The sequence below is a fragment of the Mytilus californianus genome, unplaced genomic scaffold (genome assembly GCF_021869535.1).
Source record: "Mytilus californianus isolate M0D057914Y unplaced genomic scaffold, xbMytCali1.0.p SCAF_11, whole genome shotgun sequence".
Classification (NCBI taxonomy): Eukaryota; Metazoa; Mollusca; class Bivalvia; order Mytilida; family Mytilidae; genus Mytilus; species Mytilus californianus.
The window spans coordinates 31,972,673-31,992,761 of NW_026262593.1; the positions used below are offsets into that span (position 1 = coordinate 31,972,673).

The 20,089-nt window shown below is 32.3% G+C and overlaps 1 protein-coding gene across 2 annotated transcripts; it reads right to left on the minus strand.

The window, feature by feature from the left end:
• Window positions 1–360: 360 nt before the first annotated feature.
• LOC127719921 (cytochrome P450 4B1-like) lies at window positions 361–19,688 on the minus strand. 2 transcript variants are annotated; one of them, XM_052226293.1, is made up of 12 exons: window positions 19,624–19,688; window positions 14,580–14,769; window positions 13,376–13,523; window positions 12,364–12,545; window positions 11,557–11,681; window positions 7,341–7,403; window positions 6,614–6,737; window positions 5,093–5,231; window positions 3,791–3,920; window positions 2,591–2,869; window positions 2,242–2,307; window positions 361–561 (listed from the first exon to the last, which is right to left on the minus strand). In XM_052226293.1, exons 2-12 carry the CDS (start codon window positions 14,748–14,750, stop codon window positions 450–452), a joined length of 1,539 nt encoding a protein of 512 aa, XP_052082253.1. In that variant the 5' UTR covers window positions 14,751–14,769; window positions 19,624–19,688; the 3' UTR covers window positions 361–449. The 2 variants fall into 2 exon arrangements, with proteins under 2 accessions (XP_052082253.1, XP_052082255.1); XM_052226295.1 differs by lacking the exon at window positions 19,624–19,688 and adding an exon at window positions 17,542–17,610.
• Window positions 19,689–20,089: the final 401 nt, after the last annotated feature.

Consider the following 20,089-nt stretch of genomic DNA (forward strand, 5'->3'; position numbering starts at 1 on the left):
TAACTATTGTAAGACTACAATGGGATGACCTGCTTTTAATTTAACTACTGGGCCAAATTAAACCAAACTTGGCCTCAATCTTTATTAGGGAATCTAATACTATTTATTATGATTTTAACCTTATTTTACATGATTTCCAAAACCACAGTTGATACAGGTGAGCGACACAGGCTCTTGAGAGCCTTTAGTTTATTTAATGTTGTCTTGTTTTTGTCCTGAATATGCATGAAATATTGGCTACCGGATGTTGAGCAAACAATAATGATTCAATTAAGATAAATAAGCCATGAGTTGATGCAAGAAACAACTTAACCGAGTTCTGTCCCCACAATAAGAATATTTTAAAAGAATTACATGGCGAACAAACAGACACTGTATTTTATCAAAACAAAACTCATTTCCTGTAGAGCAAATATTGCATGATAAGATCATACTAGTTAATTTCAGTTTTATTCAGCTACATTTCTAGGTGTTGCTAACAGTCGAATTCCATTTTCAGATCTCATGACTGCAGAAATTTTCTTCATGACTTTATGATTGGGATCCAGTGACAGATGAAATCTGTAAAATACAAGTGTATCATTGTTAGCTATCTAAATTTTGAAAATGTGTTAATAATTTATTGAAAAAATATTTATTTCTTTGAATTACCGTGGTCTGAAATGTCAGCAAAAAACACAAGTCAATATTATAAGGATGGTTCCTGTTCAAAATAAAATGTTTAATCAGCTTCAACAATTCTTTAGCATAATTAGTATAAAACCAGCCAAAATCATGATTTCTTATAACTATATTTAATGTTTTTAAGAATGTAACATAAATGAACCCCATTGTAAATAAGTCGTATAGATTACATGGGCAATCCCGATTAGGTATCAGCAATTGTTTTTAAATTTTATGATGTTTACATATATATCTGCTATTGTTTTTATACTACTTTTGTAATGTTTTATGATGATACTTGATCAAATAAATCTATCTATCTAACAATTCTTTTACTTTCCTTTGTGCTTGCAAATTAGGCCTTGACTGTTTTTTTATGAAGTTAAAACTACAACAGTTACCATTGTTTCGCTATGGCATGTTAAACGACAGAGGTGTAGATAATGATGAGGTATTGGTATTTAACGTTCAGTGGCAAATACTACATTCATATCAGGAAGATCACAAAGCGATGTGGTATGAATATGAACCCTGCTTTGTACTAGACCGACCTGATTATGAAAGTGCTTCTTTACAAGGTAACAGTTCGAAGGAAGATAATAGATCACTCTACCCAGACACATTATTGCGAGCCGAACAGCTTTTTCACAAGTTTTCTGAATAATATTACCTGCATATTTTTTATCTTCAGTACTGCTATTAGGATTTCATTTCTTTCATTTTTTGTTTTATAAGTTTTTTTTTAAATAATCGGATAAAAATTCAAAAGTTAGATTAATTAAGTATCTCTTATCAGTAACAATTAACACTTGTGACGACTGAATTCTTCGATTTCAGACGCAAATCACAACAATAGTAAACACATATTTAAGTGTCATTCTTACAAATTGAAAGTTTTTTGTTTATGACTTAATATTTACTTTCCATTTTAACGTTGTCATTGCTAATAATTTTCATTTTACTTCTTTTTTGAATGCCAGCTTAAAGGTGGTTAATCGATAGTAAAAACAAAACAAAAAATAGCAAAAAAAAAAGAGAAGAAGACAGGGAATATCAACCCCAAGGTCATCATATGTTATAGGACTGTTTACAGATACTTTTACGACCTAACTGCCTTTTACAAATGTATTATGCAAATATTAAAATACTGATACACCTCGAGGTCAAGTTACAGTAAATTGATAATTTCATACAGCTGCGGAATGTTAAATTTGAACTGAAAATCATTTCACTAAAGCATTTAAATTATCTCTTTTATTTTCTTCAATATCTTTGAACGAATTCTTTCTAAACAAGTGAACATTTACATAGAAAGCACTAAAAATTGGCGAAAAACGCTCATAAATTTGTCATTAAATTATCTAATCTAAAATTGCCAAAGAATATATTTTTCTTAAAAAATGATAATTTGTAAAACTTGATACACACAATATCCATTTCACCTGCAAGATTAATATTATAAATATTCAAGAGGGCAACAACTTCGTTTTTGGTGTATCTGCGGTATAGCCCATTTACTGTACATCGACTTGTACATGTATTCTAACGTTTCTTTGATAAAGAATGTTTAACACTTACTTCCGTAAAATGTTAGCGATCACCACCTTTTCCTCATTAACTGCAAAGTGCTGTCCTATACAATTTCTAAAAATAAATTTAAAGCAGCAAAAATTAAAATGCCAATTATTTTTATCATGGATGAAACTCTTTCATCTATCAATGTTTTTCTTTATTTGAAACAACTTCATTATACATAGTGTGAAATATGAAAAAAGAAAAGTTTTAAAATGTATCTTCTAACCGACATAATTTTCTGCTTATAACCAAAACTGTGAATATAGTCAATATATGATTCCTAAAACATATAAACCAATAAATATTAATAACTTTCATTAAAAGCCAGAAAAGTAAGTAATGGATAACATACCTTGGTCCAGCAGAAAATGGAGTAAAGGCAAAAGAGTGTTTGTTTTTTAGATTTTCAGGTAGAAATCTGTCTGGGTTGAATTCCATAGGATCTTCCCATACGTGTGGATTGTGGTGAAGGTTGTAAAGATGAAGAGTGAACCGGGAACCAGCAGGAAACGTGGTGCCATCTATCTCAACGTCTTTTGTTATTTTTCTCATGATAAATGGAACTGGAGAATGCAGTCTTAAAGCTTCTTTTATGCAACGTCCTAAATAATCCATCTTGGATAAATCATCCCTAAAGCAAAAATACAATGAGAAATTCAAGTATTTGTATATTGATCTTTCATTGAAATACACTAAATAGAACCTCTATGAATACCGGTGTTACATAATCTTTCAACCGCCTCGGTGGTCTCGTGGTGACTCGAGTGTGGGAGGTCGTGGGTTCGAACCCCGACCAGGAAAAAAAATGATAGTTGCTACTTCTCCGCTAAGTACGTTGCATTAAGGAGTCAGAGCAAAGACTAGTCGGCTCGGAGTCAAAATAATGTGTTCCGTAACAGTCTTCCTACAGACTGTTAGCTTGTGAACTAGCACATTAAAAAACCGACTCAGCGTGTCGGTCTAGTACAAAGCAGGGTTAATATTCATATTACATTAGCATGTTCTTGTCCTGGATATGCATATTAATTTGCCACTAGACGTTAAGCAGCCATCCATCATCATCATAATCTTTCAGAGGAGGATATTTTCCGACAACTTGACTATTCATCAAGAAACTAAGTTGACTAAAAGAAGGAACTTACCGAAATATATCATTTGTGCTGCTGAGACCAAGCCACAAATCGACAAATCCAGCAAAGCAATGTATAATATAGAATAAATAAATTTGCAGCTTTATGGATTTTAGGAATACAAAAAGTGTAAACCCTATCAAAATCCTTTCTTTTTCATCTTATCTTGAAACAGTTATTGAAGAAGCGGATGGCAGAATATGATAAGGTACTTATTTTTAGAAAGAACATTTTTGTATATTCAGCAATAAAGAATACTAATTTTTACTTAAAAATAATATTGTATTTAATAATAAGACCTAGAGAAACTGCATACTTTTATCTCTTTCGTTTTTCAAAAATTAGAAAATTGGTGCAAGCAAATTCTAAGAATTAAAATTCAAGTGCAGGTGTTTTTTTTACATGTGAATAAAACTACTTGCCACTCAAAACTATTTGTATCTTTGTCTTTCATTATACTATCTATTTCGTTCTGTGCTAACTTTTGATACTCTTGGTGTTCAGCAAGGGAATACAACGCCCAAGATATCCCACTAGAAGTTGTGTCGTGTCCTACAACGTGAAACATATACACTAAGTTTGATACTCTTGGTGTTCAACAAGAGAATACAACGCCAAATATATTCCACTAGAAGTTGTGTTTAGTCCTGAAACATACATACTTTATAACTTTGATACTTAATTACTAATTCTTTTTTTTTTTGCAAAGCGAAAACAATGCCTAATTTATGTTGTTAGATGTTTTGTCGTGTCATACATCGTATAGTCATCAGAGGAATAAAAGGAAAACCCAAAGATTTCGGACAGTACAACAGACCATCTTAACAACCTACACCCGAATCCTTTTGAATAAATAGACATACGAAACAAAAGACACACAACAGCGAAAACACATGGTTCAGAAAGCCTGAATTGGTACAGGCTTTATACATTGGGTGGGTTAAACCAGTTTTACGTGAGCACAAACCTCTTCTTTGTCTATCTTAGACCAAATGTTGTAAAAAAATATACAATTAAAAAAAAAATCTACATGAATAAGGAAATAATGTGCTCTCTGCTACAGGAAGCACATAGTTAACAAAACTGCTAAAGACTAAATGAGTGTCAAATTTGCTATCCTTGGTCTTATACTATCACTAGGTGAGTACTGCTGCTTCGTTAGCTTGCATCGTCCCAACCATGTACTTTGGTGCTGACATGATTACAGTGATACAATGCATGACAACATAATTGTGCAGTTTTTCAATAATGTTAACAGGGGCGGATCCAGTTATTTATAAAAGGGAGGAGGGTCCTAACCCAGGATAAAGGGGGGCTTCCAACTATATGTCCCCATTCAAATGCATTGATCGTCAAAAAAAAAGGGGGGTTCCATGCTTGTGTGTGTATGGGTTGGGGAGGGGGGGGAGGGCATCGGAACAACATACGGAAATACACCTGAACGCCATGATAATCTTTAAAAAATCGAATGAATGTTGTTTTTTTACTTATTTTTATAAATACAAAATAACTAGTATAAGGTATTTTTGCTTTCCTTCTGAAATATATATTTAAAAAAAAATAGAATCGTTTAAACAAGTCTGGTATATTCTGCTCATCGTGGAAGGCCATATAGAAGCCTATTATTGTTTACGTTAATTGGTCTCTTGTGGATAGTTGTTTTATTGCAAAATCATATCACTTCTCCTTATTTGTATATATTATAATTAAATCAGAATATAAACCTTCAAATAAGAATGTATCTGCCTCGTTTCTGATCTCAAGGGGTGTCAGTCCAACGCCTTCTTCATCTTTGGCTGATAGCAAAATATCTAAGAAATCCAGATATCTTTTTCTGTCAAGATTTAAATTTTGTTCTTGTTTCTAGAAAGAAAAATGAGTAACTAACTTCTGAGGTAAAGTTAGAAAATTTAAAATCTAGATCACAATATAAAAAAAGAAGAACTCGGCCATGACAATGTAACTTATTTTCATTTCTGTTTTCACAGACCCCGGTGAGTTGGACATGGCATTTTTTGGTATTTATATTGATTAACTCATATGGTATTTGATGTATTCTGAAACGAGTTGTTGGCATGAAACGGGATGTTCTTTTTGAATAATTTATGATGGTATTATATTAACCGTCCCTCAACCCCTAACGGTATGGATTGTAGTTGATTTGTATATGATGAAGACATAATCTTTCAATCAGTTTAATTTAGATCTGGAGCTGGCATGTCAGTAACTGCTAGTTGTTTAGTTTTTTTCTGTTACATATTCTAATATCGGACTCAAACTTCTATTGAACGGAGTTTTACTGTGCGTGTTGCTGTGTTTTTTGTTTATTCCACATCGGCTTAAGATATTAGGGGAGGGTTGAGATCTCACAAACATGTTTAACCCCCCCCCCCCCCCCCGCATTATTGCACCTTCGGGATCGATATTTTTATTTGATTTATTTTTACCTCTAGCCTTTATTATTATTGTGTGTGTGTGTGTGTGTGTTTTATTTGGTTCATTTGTATACTTCGGAGTAAAGCGTGGCGTCCATACACACATGTAGTATACACGATATTGCTACAAAAGTGGCAATTATCGAAGAATATATCGAAATTTTCGTTGTCTCATATAGCATATACTGCTTTATGTGTATCTTATGTAGGTCTGCTAATCATTGCAGGATTTTATGCTATTCCTGTTGATTGTGTGTTACTGCTTTCAGTGCGAGTTCGTGGTGTAGTGGTTAAGACCGATGGCTACAGTGCTGAAGGTCCCTAGTTCGATATTGACTCGGGATGCTAAAAATATCAGTACATCAGAAGGGTGATTTTCACCTTCTCACACACATCTCTGGTACCCAGACCGGAGTTTAAACTAGAATGGGTACTTTGGGGCCTCGGTTGGTCAAAGTTGCCCCCTACTTTGACCTGGAGATCAGTCTATTGATATCTCTTCTGTTTGTCTGTTCCCGCCGAGTGTCCCGGTGGTTCTCTCAGAGTACTTCGGCTTCCTCCACCATAATAACAGACTTCCCGGTGTCCTAGCACTCCCTTTGTGTTGGGGTGGGGATTGTCCTTGTAAATATTGTTGTAAATGCGTTAGTGACAAATCTCCATCAATCCCGAAAGGGTGTGTTCACGGATTCCACTGTTCCCTCGCAACTCTCGATGGGTGCTCCGGATACAGGAGGAATCTACCAGTACATACATGCATACTGATAGTGTCATCTTGATCTCAATAATTAACACTTATTTTATACTCACTAAAACGTTTTTACGACTGTCTATAATATCTTCTGTTACTTTATGCACATAGTCACAATGCTTCTTAAATGTTTGACCATTTGATGTAAGATAATATACGAAATCAAAATGTAACCATGGAGATCTGATAAAACATAACTTCAAGTTATACATTATCGAAATATAAAAATAATTTATGTTACTTTAAGTATAAACATCACAAGAAAAAAGAATACAATCTTCTATAAATCTCTTTATGTGATGAATAAAAGTCCTAATTTACATTTTAGGTCCTCGACTAAATTTAATCTACCATTTATCCCATTACTACTTAACATATCGTATATCAAATAAATACATGTTTTTCACCAAACTTTACGTTTTAAGGTACACATGGTTGTCATGAAGGAGGATGGTAATGGGGTACCTTCGTGACGAATAACGGTAAAAAATCTTGCCAAATGACGTTAATGGTAATTTTTGGTGCATGACGATAAAATGAAGACTTTCTTCAAGACGATAAAAAAATCGACAGATTTTGACGAATCACGTCAATTTTTTTCCAAAAATAACGGTAACGATAATTATTTGAGACCTCTGACGAATCACGATAAGGATATGTTGACGAATCACGGTAAAATTTTGATCAATTTGACGTTAACGGTAGCCGAATATGACCGTATGACGCCTGACGGTAAAGGGCATTCATACACTCATGAAGATGTTGTACTTAAAAAGTATCTTTTACCTAGCCCTCTCTAACCATAGCTGAGCCAACTCATTCACGGCCTTGACATACGGATGTGACTCCCTGGAAATAGAAACATTACATGAAGATATAATTAAAATACAATTTGTTTTCTCTTTCATTTTTAAGATCACACGTATCTTTAAAAGAGCTATAAGTTTACTCGTAGAATTCATTTCACTGACAGTATCTCACATCTCCAACACATTTTCTTACGAAATTACACAAGAAAAAATACTGGAAAGGCAAATTCTTTCATCTTACCGTAAAAATCATCATATTCACTTTTTTATAATCACACACGTAAAATTTAATTGTTTACATTTATAATTACTGTGGATTCATTATCATTAGTGGGGTGCCAATTAAAGTGGATTTCGTAGGTATAGATAACCACGAATATAAATGATCAACGAAGTATATATGTTAGCGGCAATAAGTGAAATTAGGCATTAAGCTTAAATCCTAGGCTATAAGCTAACGCCTAGGCAGTTAGTCTATTGCCTGAATCATGTTAGGCATTACTCTTACATCCTAGGATTTAAACTTAAATCCTGAAAATTATGTCCAGGCATTAATGTTTATGCCTAAAATGAAAATAAGAGTAAATAAAAAGAAATTTATTCAAAGTTAAAATACATTTTGTAAATAATAAAATGATAAGAACTGAAGTTTTAAATGTCAATTACATGGAATAAAATCATAAGTAAAATATTGACCTCTTCAAATATATGTAAACTTATTGTTGCATTGGCAATCATACTACATCTCCTTATTTTTTCATTCAATTTGATAGAAAATTGTACTGAAATTTATTTGTTACCAATTGGTGCGGAGTTTATGGTATTGTTATGGCACAGACTATTTCTCAGTTTTATTTTTTTCTATCATTTGTACCTGGTGATCGTCCAATACCTTTATGCATGTAGGGCAGAATTCTTTTATATATGGACGTATTTGATTCCAATTTGCAACTACTCATTCGTTGTTCCTTATCCATGCAGTAGGCATGTCATTAATATTTCGGTTTGACCACTCATTATTACCTTGTGATTGGAGATGCGTTGGCTTCCCGTGAACAATAACTCAGTCTAGTTCTGGCCACATTAGCATTAATTCAGATATAACCTTAGTTGTAAATCCACGACATTTGTCCCTTTGCTGTCTATGTGTCGCGCCAAATATTGTGAAAACATAAACTCCCTTCTCTATGCACATTTTATCACGTTGCAATTTTCACAAAATGAAAGAAAAAGTACAATGGAATCCTGGAAATTGTTTGCAAAGCCATTATTAATTGTCTATAATAATAAAATAATGTCGCTTTGACATATTTTTGGTGTGTTTGTAACAGTAAATTTGGTCCGGTAGTAAAATTTGTCTGCCGGACTTTTTTTCCTAGTTAATCAAGTCCATGACCATAATTTTACTAGGAATATAAGTCCCAGGACAAATTTTCCTAGGAAAATAAGTCCATAGGTAGTAAAATATGTCTGGCACTTATTTTCCTAGGAAAAATTGTCCTAAGATTTGTTTTTCTAGTAAATTATTGTACTGTATAGCTATTAAAATAAAGGACATGGACGTTATAACCTAGGCATGTTAATGACATGGATATGATTTCCTAGGAAAATTAGTCTGGGGACATAAATTTTATTAAAAAATTAATTCACAACTTTCTTCTAAAACAATAATAAAACATAACATGTAAGTTTATTTTTTAAAATAAAGGACATGGACATTTTTACCTAGGAATAATAATGATATGGACATGATTGTCGAGGAAAATTAGTCTGGGGACATAAATTTTATTAAAATATTAATACACAACTCTCTAACAATATTAAAACATAAAAATTGAATTTCCATTGTTAACATGTTAATAATTTGTTTCATTAAAATCTACAATGTACCTTTTAAAATAAAAGACATGAACGTTTTTACCTAGGAATATTAATGACATGGACATGATTTCCTAGGAAAATTAGTCTGGGGACATAAATTTTATTAAAAATATAAATACACAACTCTTAAACAATATTAAAACATAACATTAAAATTTCCATTGTATAAGTAAATGATTTGATTCATTAATATTTTTCCTATTTAAATAAAGGACATGGACGTTTTTACCTAGGAATATTAATGACATGGACTTGAATTCCTAGGAAAATTAGTCTGGGGACATAAATTACTAACATCGGACTAAAAATACTAGTAAATTCTGTAACCATGGACTTTTTATACTAGTAATATGTGTCCGCCCGGACATATTTTACCAGGACAAATTTATCGCTTACATGTTTTCCCAAAATACCATACAGTTCCTCTAGAAAAACATAAACTTTTAAATTTCCCTCATCATTCTCTTTTACTTTAGTTACCAGTTTTTCAAATCTCCAAAGGTAAAATATTGTCATACCATTTTAAATTGTTATAGTCTATAGTTGCCTTATTTTCTGATTATAAAAGTTTAATCTTTGCCAAATGATCACTGTACTTTTGCCTTGGGACTATACGCTCTTTGTTTTCCCTGTTTCAAATTTATGTTCCGCAAAGATTCGAGAATGTTTTTGTTTCTTAAATGCTAATAATTTAGATTAAGAAATGAAAAGATAAGATGAGTATTTTAGAAAATTTACATATTCAATAAAACAGATTGAAAGATGAAGTGACTGGCAAAATTTCATAACTTTAGTTATCTATTTTGACCAGCTGAAGCCGGGTCGACAATACCACAAAGAAATACGAGTATAAAGTTCTGTTTTGAATACGAAAAAAGCCTTAAAGATGAAGCTCTTTTAAATCATTTTATATTTAATTTTTGAATATAATTCTTTTAATATCATTCATCAAGAATATTTCACCGAATTAACATGTATTTGGAAGATAAACAAAAATTCCAAAATTAATTTATTGCATGAAATGATGTTTGGCAATAGGTTGAATTATCATCATCAGATTTCAGGAAATAAGCTTAATGCCTGGAAATTTCAGGCAATAACTTAATGCCTAGGCGTTAGCTTAATGCCTAATTCCACTTATTGCCGCTAACATATACAAATGTTCTATATGCTTGTGTAAGGCTTTGGCATAACCACAAAATCAAATATCTATGTAATTGCTACATATTATAAATGAATCCACAGTAAAAGATATTTGTCTCCTCAAGCTTCCCTTCTTGGCAATGTCAGTACTTTTTTTAAAGAATATGATAGCCGTATTGTTTAGTCAATACACTTGGAATATAGAGTATTGTGTCAATCACTGATAAGCCGTATTGTTTAGTCGATACACTTGGAATATAAAGTATTGTGTCAATCACTGATTAGCCGTATTGTTTAGTCAATACACTTGGAATATAAAGTATTGTGTCAATCACTGATGTTATCTCTGTCTTACCGTCTAGTTAAGTCAATACACTTGGAATACAAAGTATTGTGTCAATCACTGATATTATCTCTGTCTTACCCTCTAGTTTAGTCAATACACTTGGAATATAAAGTATTGTGTCAATCACTGATGTTATCTCTGTCTTACCCTCTAGTTTAGTCAATACACTTGGAATATAAAGTAGTGTGTCAATCACTGATTAGCATTATTGTTTAGTCTATACACGTGGAATATAAAGTATTGTGTCAATCACTCGTATTATCGCTGTCTTACCCTCTTGTTTAGTCAATACACTTGGAATATAAAGTATTGTGTCAATCACTCATATTATCTCTGTCTTACCCTCTAGTTTAGTCAATACACTTGGAATATAAAGTATTGTGTCCATCACTGATATTATCTCTGTCTTACCCTCTTGTTTAGTCAATACACTTGGAATATAAAGTATTGTGTCAATCACTCATATTATCTCTGTCTTACCCTCTAGTTTAGTCAATACACTTGGAATATAAAGTATTGTGTCAATCACTGATGTTATCTCTGTCTTACTCTCTAGTTTAGTCAATACACTTGGAATATAAAGCATTGTGTCAATCACTACTTAGCATTATTGTTTTATTAGTATATACACTTGGAATATTAAGTATTGTGTCAATCACTGATATTATCTCTGTCTTACCCTCTTGTTTAGTCAATACACTTGGAATATAAAGTATTGTGTCAATCACTGATACATGTATTATCTCTGTCTTACCCTCTAGTTTAGTCAATACACTTGGAATATAAAGTATTGTGTCAATCACTGATATTATCTCTGTCTTACCCTCTAGTTTGGCAATCATTTTCGTAAGAGAAAGCACATCTCAGAATTATATCCAATGTACATAAACTGACATTTTCAAAAGCTTCAAAACTCACACCAGATTCAGCACATTTAGATATTTTATTCTGAAACAAAGCAAAGTGTATAATTAATTAAGAAAATATTTTTTCTTTTATAAAAAGAATATTTTTAAAATGATAAGAAATTGAAAGAGAAGTTAAAAGAAAAAGGATGGAACAGGATGTTATATGTATTTTTTCGTTGAGATAATGTTGAATTTTTTAAAGAGTAAACAAATGAAGAAGATCATATTGTGCTTCTACACATCTATTTACTGCCTCATGAAAATATATCCACAATTGGTGTTGCTACGCATAAAATGATTCCGGGTGGATGCATCTTATTGTAAAAATAGGGAGATAGACGGCAAACTTGAATGAGTTATGTTGTAACAGTGTTTTGATACTTCAACATCAATGAACACATACAATCTACAACGTTAAATTCCAATCTCTTTTTATAGTATTTTTTTTAGATTGAGATACTATAAGTATATATGGGTGCAGTCCTAACCTATAAAGCAAGTTAACTTCATAACCAGTCATTTAGACTGGTTATCTGGTTACAGTTAATTTGCGACAGGTTTTAGAACTGTTTCAACCGGTCATAGGACCAAAGTTAAGTTAACTTGAAAAGCAGACTTGGTCCAAGGACTGTCTGTACGACTGCCGAAATCTGTATGATATATAGTTTTCTATCTTATTCGTGTATTTTTGGCCGTTGTTTGCGTTTGTTTTAAATACTTACCACAAGAATGTCAGCACAATCGTTGTATACTTTAACATAAGGTTTAAGAATTTCAAAATGAAATGCAGGAGTAAGTAAACGTCGAGATCTCGCCCATCTGTCACCATCACTTATAAGTAGTCCTTCACCTAACCATGGAATAGCGTACTCGTATACTCCACCAATGCCACGTGGTTTGGGCTCTATGAAAAAAAAACCCACAAAATATGGACATAAGATATATCATATTGTACATTCACATTATGATTTAAGTTGTTTTTAACATAAATCCTTTCAGAAAAAAGAAACGGAAAAAAAAAGCACAGAAATAACAACAAACAAACTTGAAATAAAATAAAATAGAAAAAAAAACACCATATACACACAAAAACGATAACAAAATTTAAACCAAAACCAAAATAAAAATCGCCGATTACCCTCTTCTCCAATCTAAGACAAACAAACAAAGAAATATCTCCCCAAGCCATCACCCTAATCCCATCAAAGAATAATTGTTTGCCCTTTTATTAGAAATGGCTTACTTGTGGAAACATTCTCAACTACCACTAGAACTTAAATGTACAGCAAAATGTAAATCCCTATCATTATATTACTGTTTATATGGAATACAAACCTGACGTTTTATCCCTAGCATTATATTACTGTTTATTTGGAATACAAACCTGAGGTTTTATCCCTAGCATTATATTACTGTTTATTTGGAATACAAACCTGAGGTTTTATCCCTAGCATTATATTACTGTTTATTTGGAATACAAACCTGACGTTTTATCCCTAGCATTATATTACGGTTTATTTGGAATACAAACCTGACGTTTTATCCCTATCATTATATTAGTTATTACTGTTTATTTGGAATACAAACCTGATGTTTTATCCCTATCATTATATTACTGTTTATTTGGAATACAAACCTGACGTTTTATCCCTATCATTATATTACTGTTTATTTGGAATACAAACCTGACGTTTTATCCCTAGCATTATATTACTGTTTATTTGGAATACAAACCTGACGTTTTAAGAATAACTTTAATTGTATCTGGATGGTAAAGCAGAACATGTGGCAAAAACCCTCCATGCCATATTCTATGCAACTTCGGCCATTTACATATGTTCTCATAATGGCGACGTAAACGTTCCTCGGAGCCTTTAGGGTACTAGAAAAAGAGGAGAGACATTAATTAACATCAGCAAAATAACACCAATAAAAAAGATTTGTGTGTTCCGTAGGCGACAATAGTGACATTGTTTGGGAGCACATTTCTTAAATTGAATTTTCTGTCTGTCTGTTGAATGTTCTGGTTAATATATATGGAAAAATATAGTTCGTTAATGTTTTAATATATTTTTCTGTCTAAATATATGAAATGGTGATGTAAACTTCGTACCATTTATGTTATTTCTACCACTGGGTCGATACCTCTGCTGGAGGACTATAAGTCCCCGATGGTATCGCCAACTCAGTACTTTGGTAATGGCATAAATGTACGGATATTGTTTTATATAAATTTGCGTTTTACAATTTTGAAATCATTTGAAGTTAGGAATGCATCTCCCTCATGTAACTCTGGTTCCTTGTCCAGGGTTGCATTTACCTGTAATCGTTTTTGGTTTCATTAGCTCGTCAACGTTTATGTTAAGTATTGGACTTGATGTTATTAATACCACTAGGTCGATACCTCTGCTGATAAGTCCCGGAGAGTATCACCAACCCAGTTCCCAGTACTTTAGTACGGTCATGAACATATTTTTTATTTATATTGTTTGATTTAAATTTCCTGTATTAAAATTTGGAAATAACTTTAAAACTAAGGAAAGCATCTCCCTCATGCATGATAGCTCTTATTCCTTGTCCGGGGTTGGATTTAACTTTAATCGTTTATATTATTGGACTTTTAAATAGATAGGCCTCGAGCATCACTGAAGAGACATCAATTGTCGAAATGCTCATCTGGTGCAGTAAAAATGGTACCGTTAATGTTATTATATATAATTATATAGAACCCAATTGGGTTTATTTCCTCAATTTTCAGTTATCACTTACATGTCTCATCACAGTATTGTTTTGTTCTTTTAGACTATCGAAGAGGGTCATCATGATGGGGCTCTTCATTTATGTCTTGTTTAACTTTTTAGGTAACTGTTATCTTCATTTAAAATCAGGAATAACCATAATTTTAGATATAACAATTAAAAGTAAGCAAAGCAATTACCGTATGCAAATTACCATGCAGCCAGCTAAAATCCTCTGGACCTGGAAGATTATCATAAAACTGACGTTTCTTTTTGAACCGAATCAGTGATATGACCAGGTAGGAAACTACAATAACACCAAACAGTGCTAGAAATGGAGAACTAAAAATTTCGACTGGAACCAATGCCATGACTCTCTAGTCTTCCGTCCTGAAAAAGAGGTGAAAAAATTACTGGAGAACATGAATTTTGTAAGTGTTTAATGGCTCTGAGGTTGCTTTCTGTAACTGCAAGTACTTTTAAATAGGAAGCTGATGTTTCTTTCTTGTAAGGTGAAATTTTGGCGCTCGCAAACATGTTTAACCCCTCCAAATTCCGTATGTGCCTGTTCCGTGTAAGAAGTGTGTGATTCAGTGGCTGTCGTCGTTTGCTGTCTGTTATATTTATTTTTCATTTATTTGTTAATCATAAATTTGTCCGTTTGGTTTCTTGTTTGAATTGTTTTACATTTGTCTTGTCGGGGCCTTTTGATCTACAATGTATAGTTGCTTATGATCCACGTCATTTGGTGTCTGCTGATTTGGTGTCTGCTGAATAGAATCATTAGCAATCATACCACATCTATCAATTCGAGACAGCAACCACACGACAAAAACAAATCCAAAAGACATCTATAATTCTACAAAGATGCTGATAAGAATGTGTAAGAAATGGCATTAATATAAGAAAGGAAATAATACAAAAACAAAAATTGAATAAAAAAAGAAATGAAAATATATAGAAAACATTTAATCACATGAACAAAATATGACCGTAATATGTTTATGAAAAATTTAAAAAAGTACAACCTGAAAATTAAAACCATACGTTTTAGTATCAAGCTGTTAATCCGTTCCATTTTATATAGATTAGACAGTTGGTTTTCCTGTTTGAATGGTTTTACACTAGTTATTTGTTGGGCCCTTTATAGCTTGCTCTTCGGTGTGAGCCAAGGCTCCGTGTTGAAGGCCGTACTTTGACCTATAATGGTTTACTTTTACAAATTGTGACTTGGATGGAGAGTTATCTCATTGGCACTCAAACCACATCTTCTTATATCTATAAAAATAAAGAGGTGTGGTATGATTGCCAATGAGACAACTATCCATCAGAGTTCAAATGAAGTGGTTGCAAGCAATTATATGCAAACTTACGGCCTTCAACAATGAGAAAAATCCACACCGTATAGTCGGCTATAAAAGGCCCAGACATGAAACGTGAAGCAAAATTAATGCAAACAAGAAAACAAACGGCCAAATCTATAACAAAAACAATTTATGAAAAACAAATATGACAGACATGAACCAACGACAACCACTAAACTACAGTGTGGAGTTCATCAGTTTTCATGTAAAAGGTTTTGTATGTTTTCTATGATTATAATTATATTGAACCCAAGCTTTCCAATTCTAAATCTCCTTTCCATACTTGACTTTAAGACCAAATACGGAACTAAACTGTATATTACAACAACTAACTAAAACCACTTAACTTTGTGATTTGCAATGGTCATCCTTTTTGACTCAATTAGATCAATATATATATATATATATATATTTTGTGTACAAATTGTAATGTTGTACAAATCATAATTTGTACAGTATTTTTGTACATGTTATCAGTATTTTGTGAATCTCTTTACATAATTAGATAAAATAAGCACAGTGTCTTTAGTTAAGCATATCACTGTTTTATTTCCACAACTACATGCTACAGTCTTGCACATAGTACTGACACAAAGTTTATATAAAAACACTAAAATATATTTTGTGGACATAGAATTTGGTATTAGTCAAAAAATAAAAATATAATATAAAACAATCAGGTGTCCTTATTTGTAGTTTTATGACATAGAGGACAGTGTTTAATGTTAGGTTGAAGTATATAAATGTGTGGGTAAAACACATCGAACTGGGCAATTATTGAAGATAAACTTGTATCACCTGGTGAAAGAAGGTGTATGTCAAAATACTTATAACTTGAACAAAAACCCTGTTCAAATTATAATTTGTACAACATTACAACTTGTACACAACATATATATAACGTGAGTGACCATCACTGCTTAATGATGTTAGAAGGGCGATTTATTTTTTTCATTTTTTTTTTTGTTCTTCTGAATTGTCATTTTATTCCTCTATTTCAGGTTCCTTCCCTTTCTTTGCACCTGCATACATTTACTTTGCGGAGCTGTTATGCTCTATACTAAATTTGCTGTTTAAAGTGTAGAGGTTGTCACGGAAATGTATTCATTTTATAATCTGACCGATAAACTCTTCCTGATGAGTATGTAATGTGGTTTATATCAGTAACGATATTTTTATATGCACTTCCTACAAATGTCATTGACCTATTTAAAACGGAAATCAGTATGACGACTATTATGACGATCAGGATGGGGGAGGGTCTTCACCTCTGTATTCCTTAGATTTGAAGCCATTTTATTCTTTACTTTAATCTTTTTTTGTCGATTATTCGCTATTCTTTTTTTTATGCACCCCTTCTTATCTATTCTTTATATTTATGTACCCCATTATTCTCTATTCTTTATATTCATACACCCCATTATTCTCTATTCTTTATATTCATACACCCCATTATTCTCTATTCTTTATATTTTATCACCCCATCATTCTCTATACTTTATATTCATACACCCATTATCCTCTATTTATTTGTCCATTCTCTCTATTCCTTATCCGCCCTATTATTCTCTATTCTGTAAACCTCCACACATACCCTCAATTATACATGTATACGTCATTTGTCCCAATTTATAAAAAAAAGTCAGTAGACGCACATTCAATGATGTTGACATTTTTTAAATATAAGCCTCTCCTTTTAAACTAAACATGTTATAAGACAGAAAACAAATAGTGTTGAGGATATTCTAAAATATTGTATCCATGCATTTTATACATTTTATCACGTTTACATTCTCACCTGTTATACCTGTATCCGTCAAATAATGTATACAAACCTTATATATTTATCTAAGTTTAAAGTTCACATAACATTATATTAATATTATATACGCCACTATTCACATGTATATATATCGTATATCTTCACGTCTCTAGTCCATTTTCTATCAGGTGTAAAACCACATATATTTTTGAGAAGGGCTATCTAATTTCGTGTGTGTAATGGCCAAAGTGCTTGACTGTTAACTGTCCAATAATAAGATCAATATCAGGGAGTACAGTATTATCAAGTCGTCTCACGGGCTTCCCGGCGTAGTCTTGATATAGCGTTATGTCTTTTTTGTATTCATTTCTTGGTGTTTAATGCCACATTGAGTGACCTTGAATATTTCACAACGGTCAGTTTTTATTGGTTGGGGAAGCCGGAGTATCCGGATATAACTACTGACATATAGTCAGCAGAAACAACTGTTAATCTTTGTCAACTAATATTGGAGTGCAAATGACTTATTCACGATTTGAACTCATAACCTCAGATTTGACAGTCTAGTTATCACTGTAGCCACTCTGCTACCCCGCTAAAATACGTTTGAGGTCCTTAATTCATTGATGAAGACTTTCTAGTCAAGACGAAGAACAGCAATAACACAACGTTTCTTTCATATAATGTTTTATTTTATTTTCAGATTTCTTGATACTGTTTTTTTTCATGCTTATTCACTCCAAATCTTCTCATTGCTTTCTTATAAAAAAAAATAGGCATACCTTTCCAACTAATTTTTACAGTTTGTTTTTTATGACATGTTTAATCCCGTCGCATTCTTTATGCACCTATCCCAAGTAAGAGACCTGTAATGTGTTGTTGGTTTGCTGTGTTCCATGTTTGTTTTTGTTTATTGTTGACAGCATAGTTCAGGCAAATGGTTTTCTCTTTAACATTGTTCATATTTTCTTATACTTGTGCCTTTTATAATAACGTACTATACGGTACGGGCTTTACTCATTGTTCAAGGCCTTACTGTGACCTTTTACTGTTTACATCCTCGTCCTTTGGTCTCTGGAGTATAGTTGTCTTATATCATATATTACCACATCTCCTTATTTTTATACTCGGTAATTTTGCCTCTCTATGCAAAACGGCAAATATTTAAAGATTTAATTTCACGATATTTTCGAAATGTAATAAATAGCTTTAAGTTGACTTTCGAAAACAAACATCGGTTTTGAGTGTCCTTTTAAAGTAGTTCGTAAATTAGATTGAAAATATTAACTTTCATAATAGCAAATTTAACAAATTCTGAAAATTGGCAAAATCTATCAAACTTGATGTCTTTATCCACCTAGAAGTTTTAAAGCATTTGTATTTTTTTTACCTATTCAAATATACAATTTATGGCACAGGATGTCCTTTATACACAGGTCGATCTAGGGGGACCCCGTAATGGAGTTTCATATATGATAAATGCATAGAGTTTTTATAAGTATCACTCTAACCGTTTGCTTGCCAGTCCCTCCCCCCGCCCCCTTTTCAAAATCTGGGATCCGCACCTGCTTGATATCGATACATTACCGTTATGCGTACATAAAATACTTTCACTTTTGTTAGAATAATGACATTTGAAGTATCTAAATTTTGATGATATGCATTTTGTACTTTTATATAAAATAAAATTTGGAGGACACATTTTTTTTTTATTGAATTTTTACGTCTTTTCCGATACTTAAAATGTAGTCTCAAGATGTAAATTATTTTTCTAATGCGCAATATAAATCATTCGATAGTAAACAAGTTCTAATGTACTTCACATTCCATTGAGGCATATCGTATGGCAAATTTTACGTAATTGAACGATATTTTGGATTTTTTCAGAAATTTTGTATGAATTTAGTATTCGTTGAAATGCATCTGAATACTGATATACTATTTCTAAGTATTTATTCTTCCAGACATACATATCAAATTGGTGTCTAAATCATCTTAAGTTATGTATGAAAAAAGAGAAAACTACAATTTTGCAGGAAATGTGGTTATCTATGATTGTAAATGAGACAACTACTATCAACTGTACCACGACTTCAAACAATTAGAAAAAAACCATACCGTACAGTCAGTCACAAGGCCCGACATGACAAAATATGAAACAGTTCAAAAAAGAAATTCTACTTCCTGTTTTATAACAAAACAGGAAGTAGAATTAAGCGTCTAACGAAAATAAAACATCATAGACAGCAACCAACGACAACCTCTGAATTACTAGACTGGTACCCGACCGTTATTGACAAGCTCTGAATTACTAGACTGGTACCCGACTGTTATTGACAAGCTTAATATTTGTATATATTACGAAGGCATACTGAATATTTTACGGAGAGGACCAACCTACTGAATTACAGGCTCCTGACCTGGGACAGGCAAATAAAGAATATGGCGGTGTTAAATATGTTTGTGATCCTCCCCTAACCAGGGACAATGGTGTAACAGCACAACATAAGATCAAACTGTTAATATCAATTTTAAATGGATTAACTCAAAAGATTGGTATTGAGCACACAAAAAAAGCTACAAT

What these genes read in the sequence shown, in the direction of transcription:
- LOC127719921 (XM_052226293.1), bottom strand. Translation starts at nt 14,750, where the DNA reads ATGGCATTGGTTCCAGTCGAAATTTTTAGTTCTCCATTTCTAGCACTG. An exon ending in AATGATTGCCAAACTAGAGG is followed by an intron (nt 7,404 to 11,556) that starts GTAAGACAGAGA and finishes TTCTATTTCCAG; the next exon opens with GGAGTCACATCCGTATGTCA. An exon ending in GATACAAATAGTTTTGAGTG is followed by an intron (nt 2,870 to 3,790) that starts GCAAGTAGTTTT and finishes TTTTTGCTTTAG; the next exon opens with GGATGATTTATCCAAGATGG.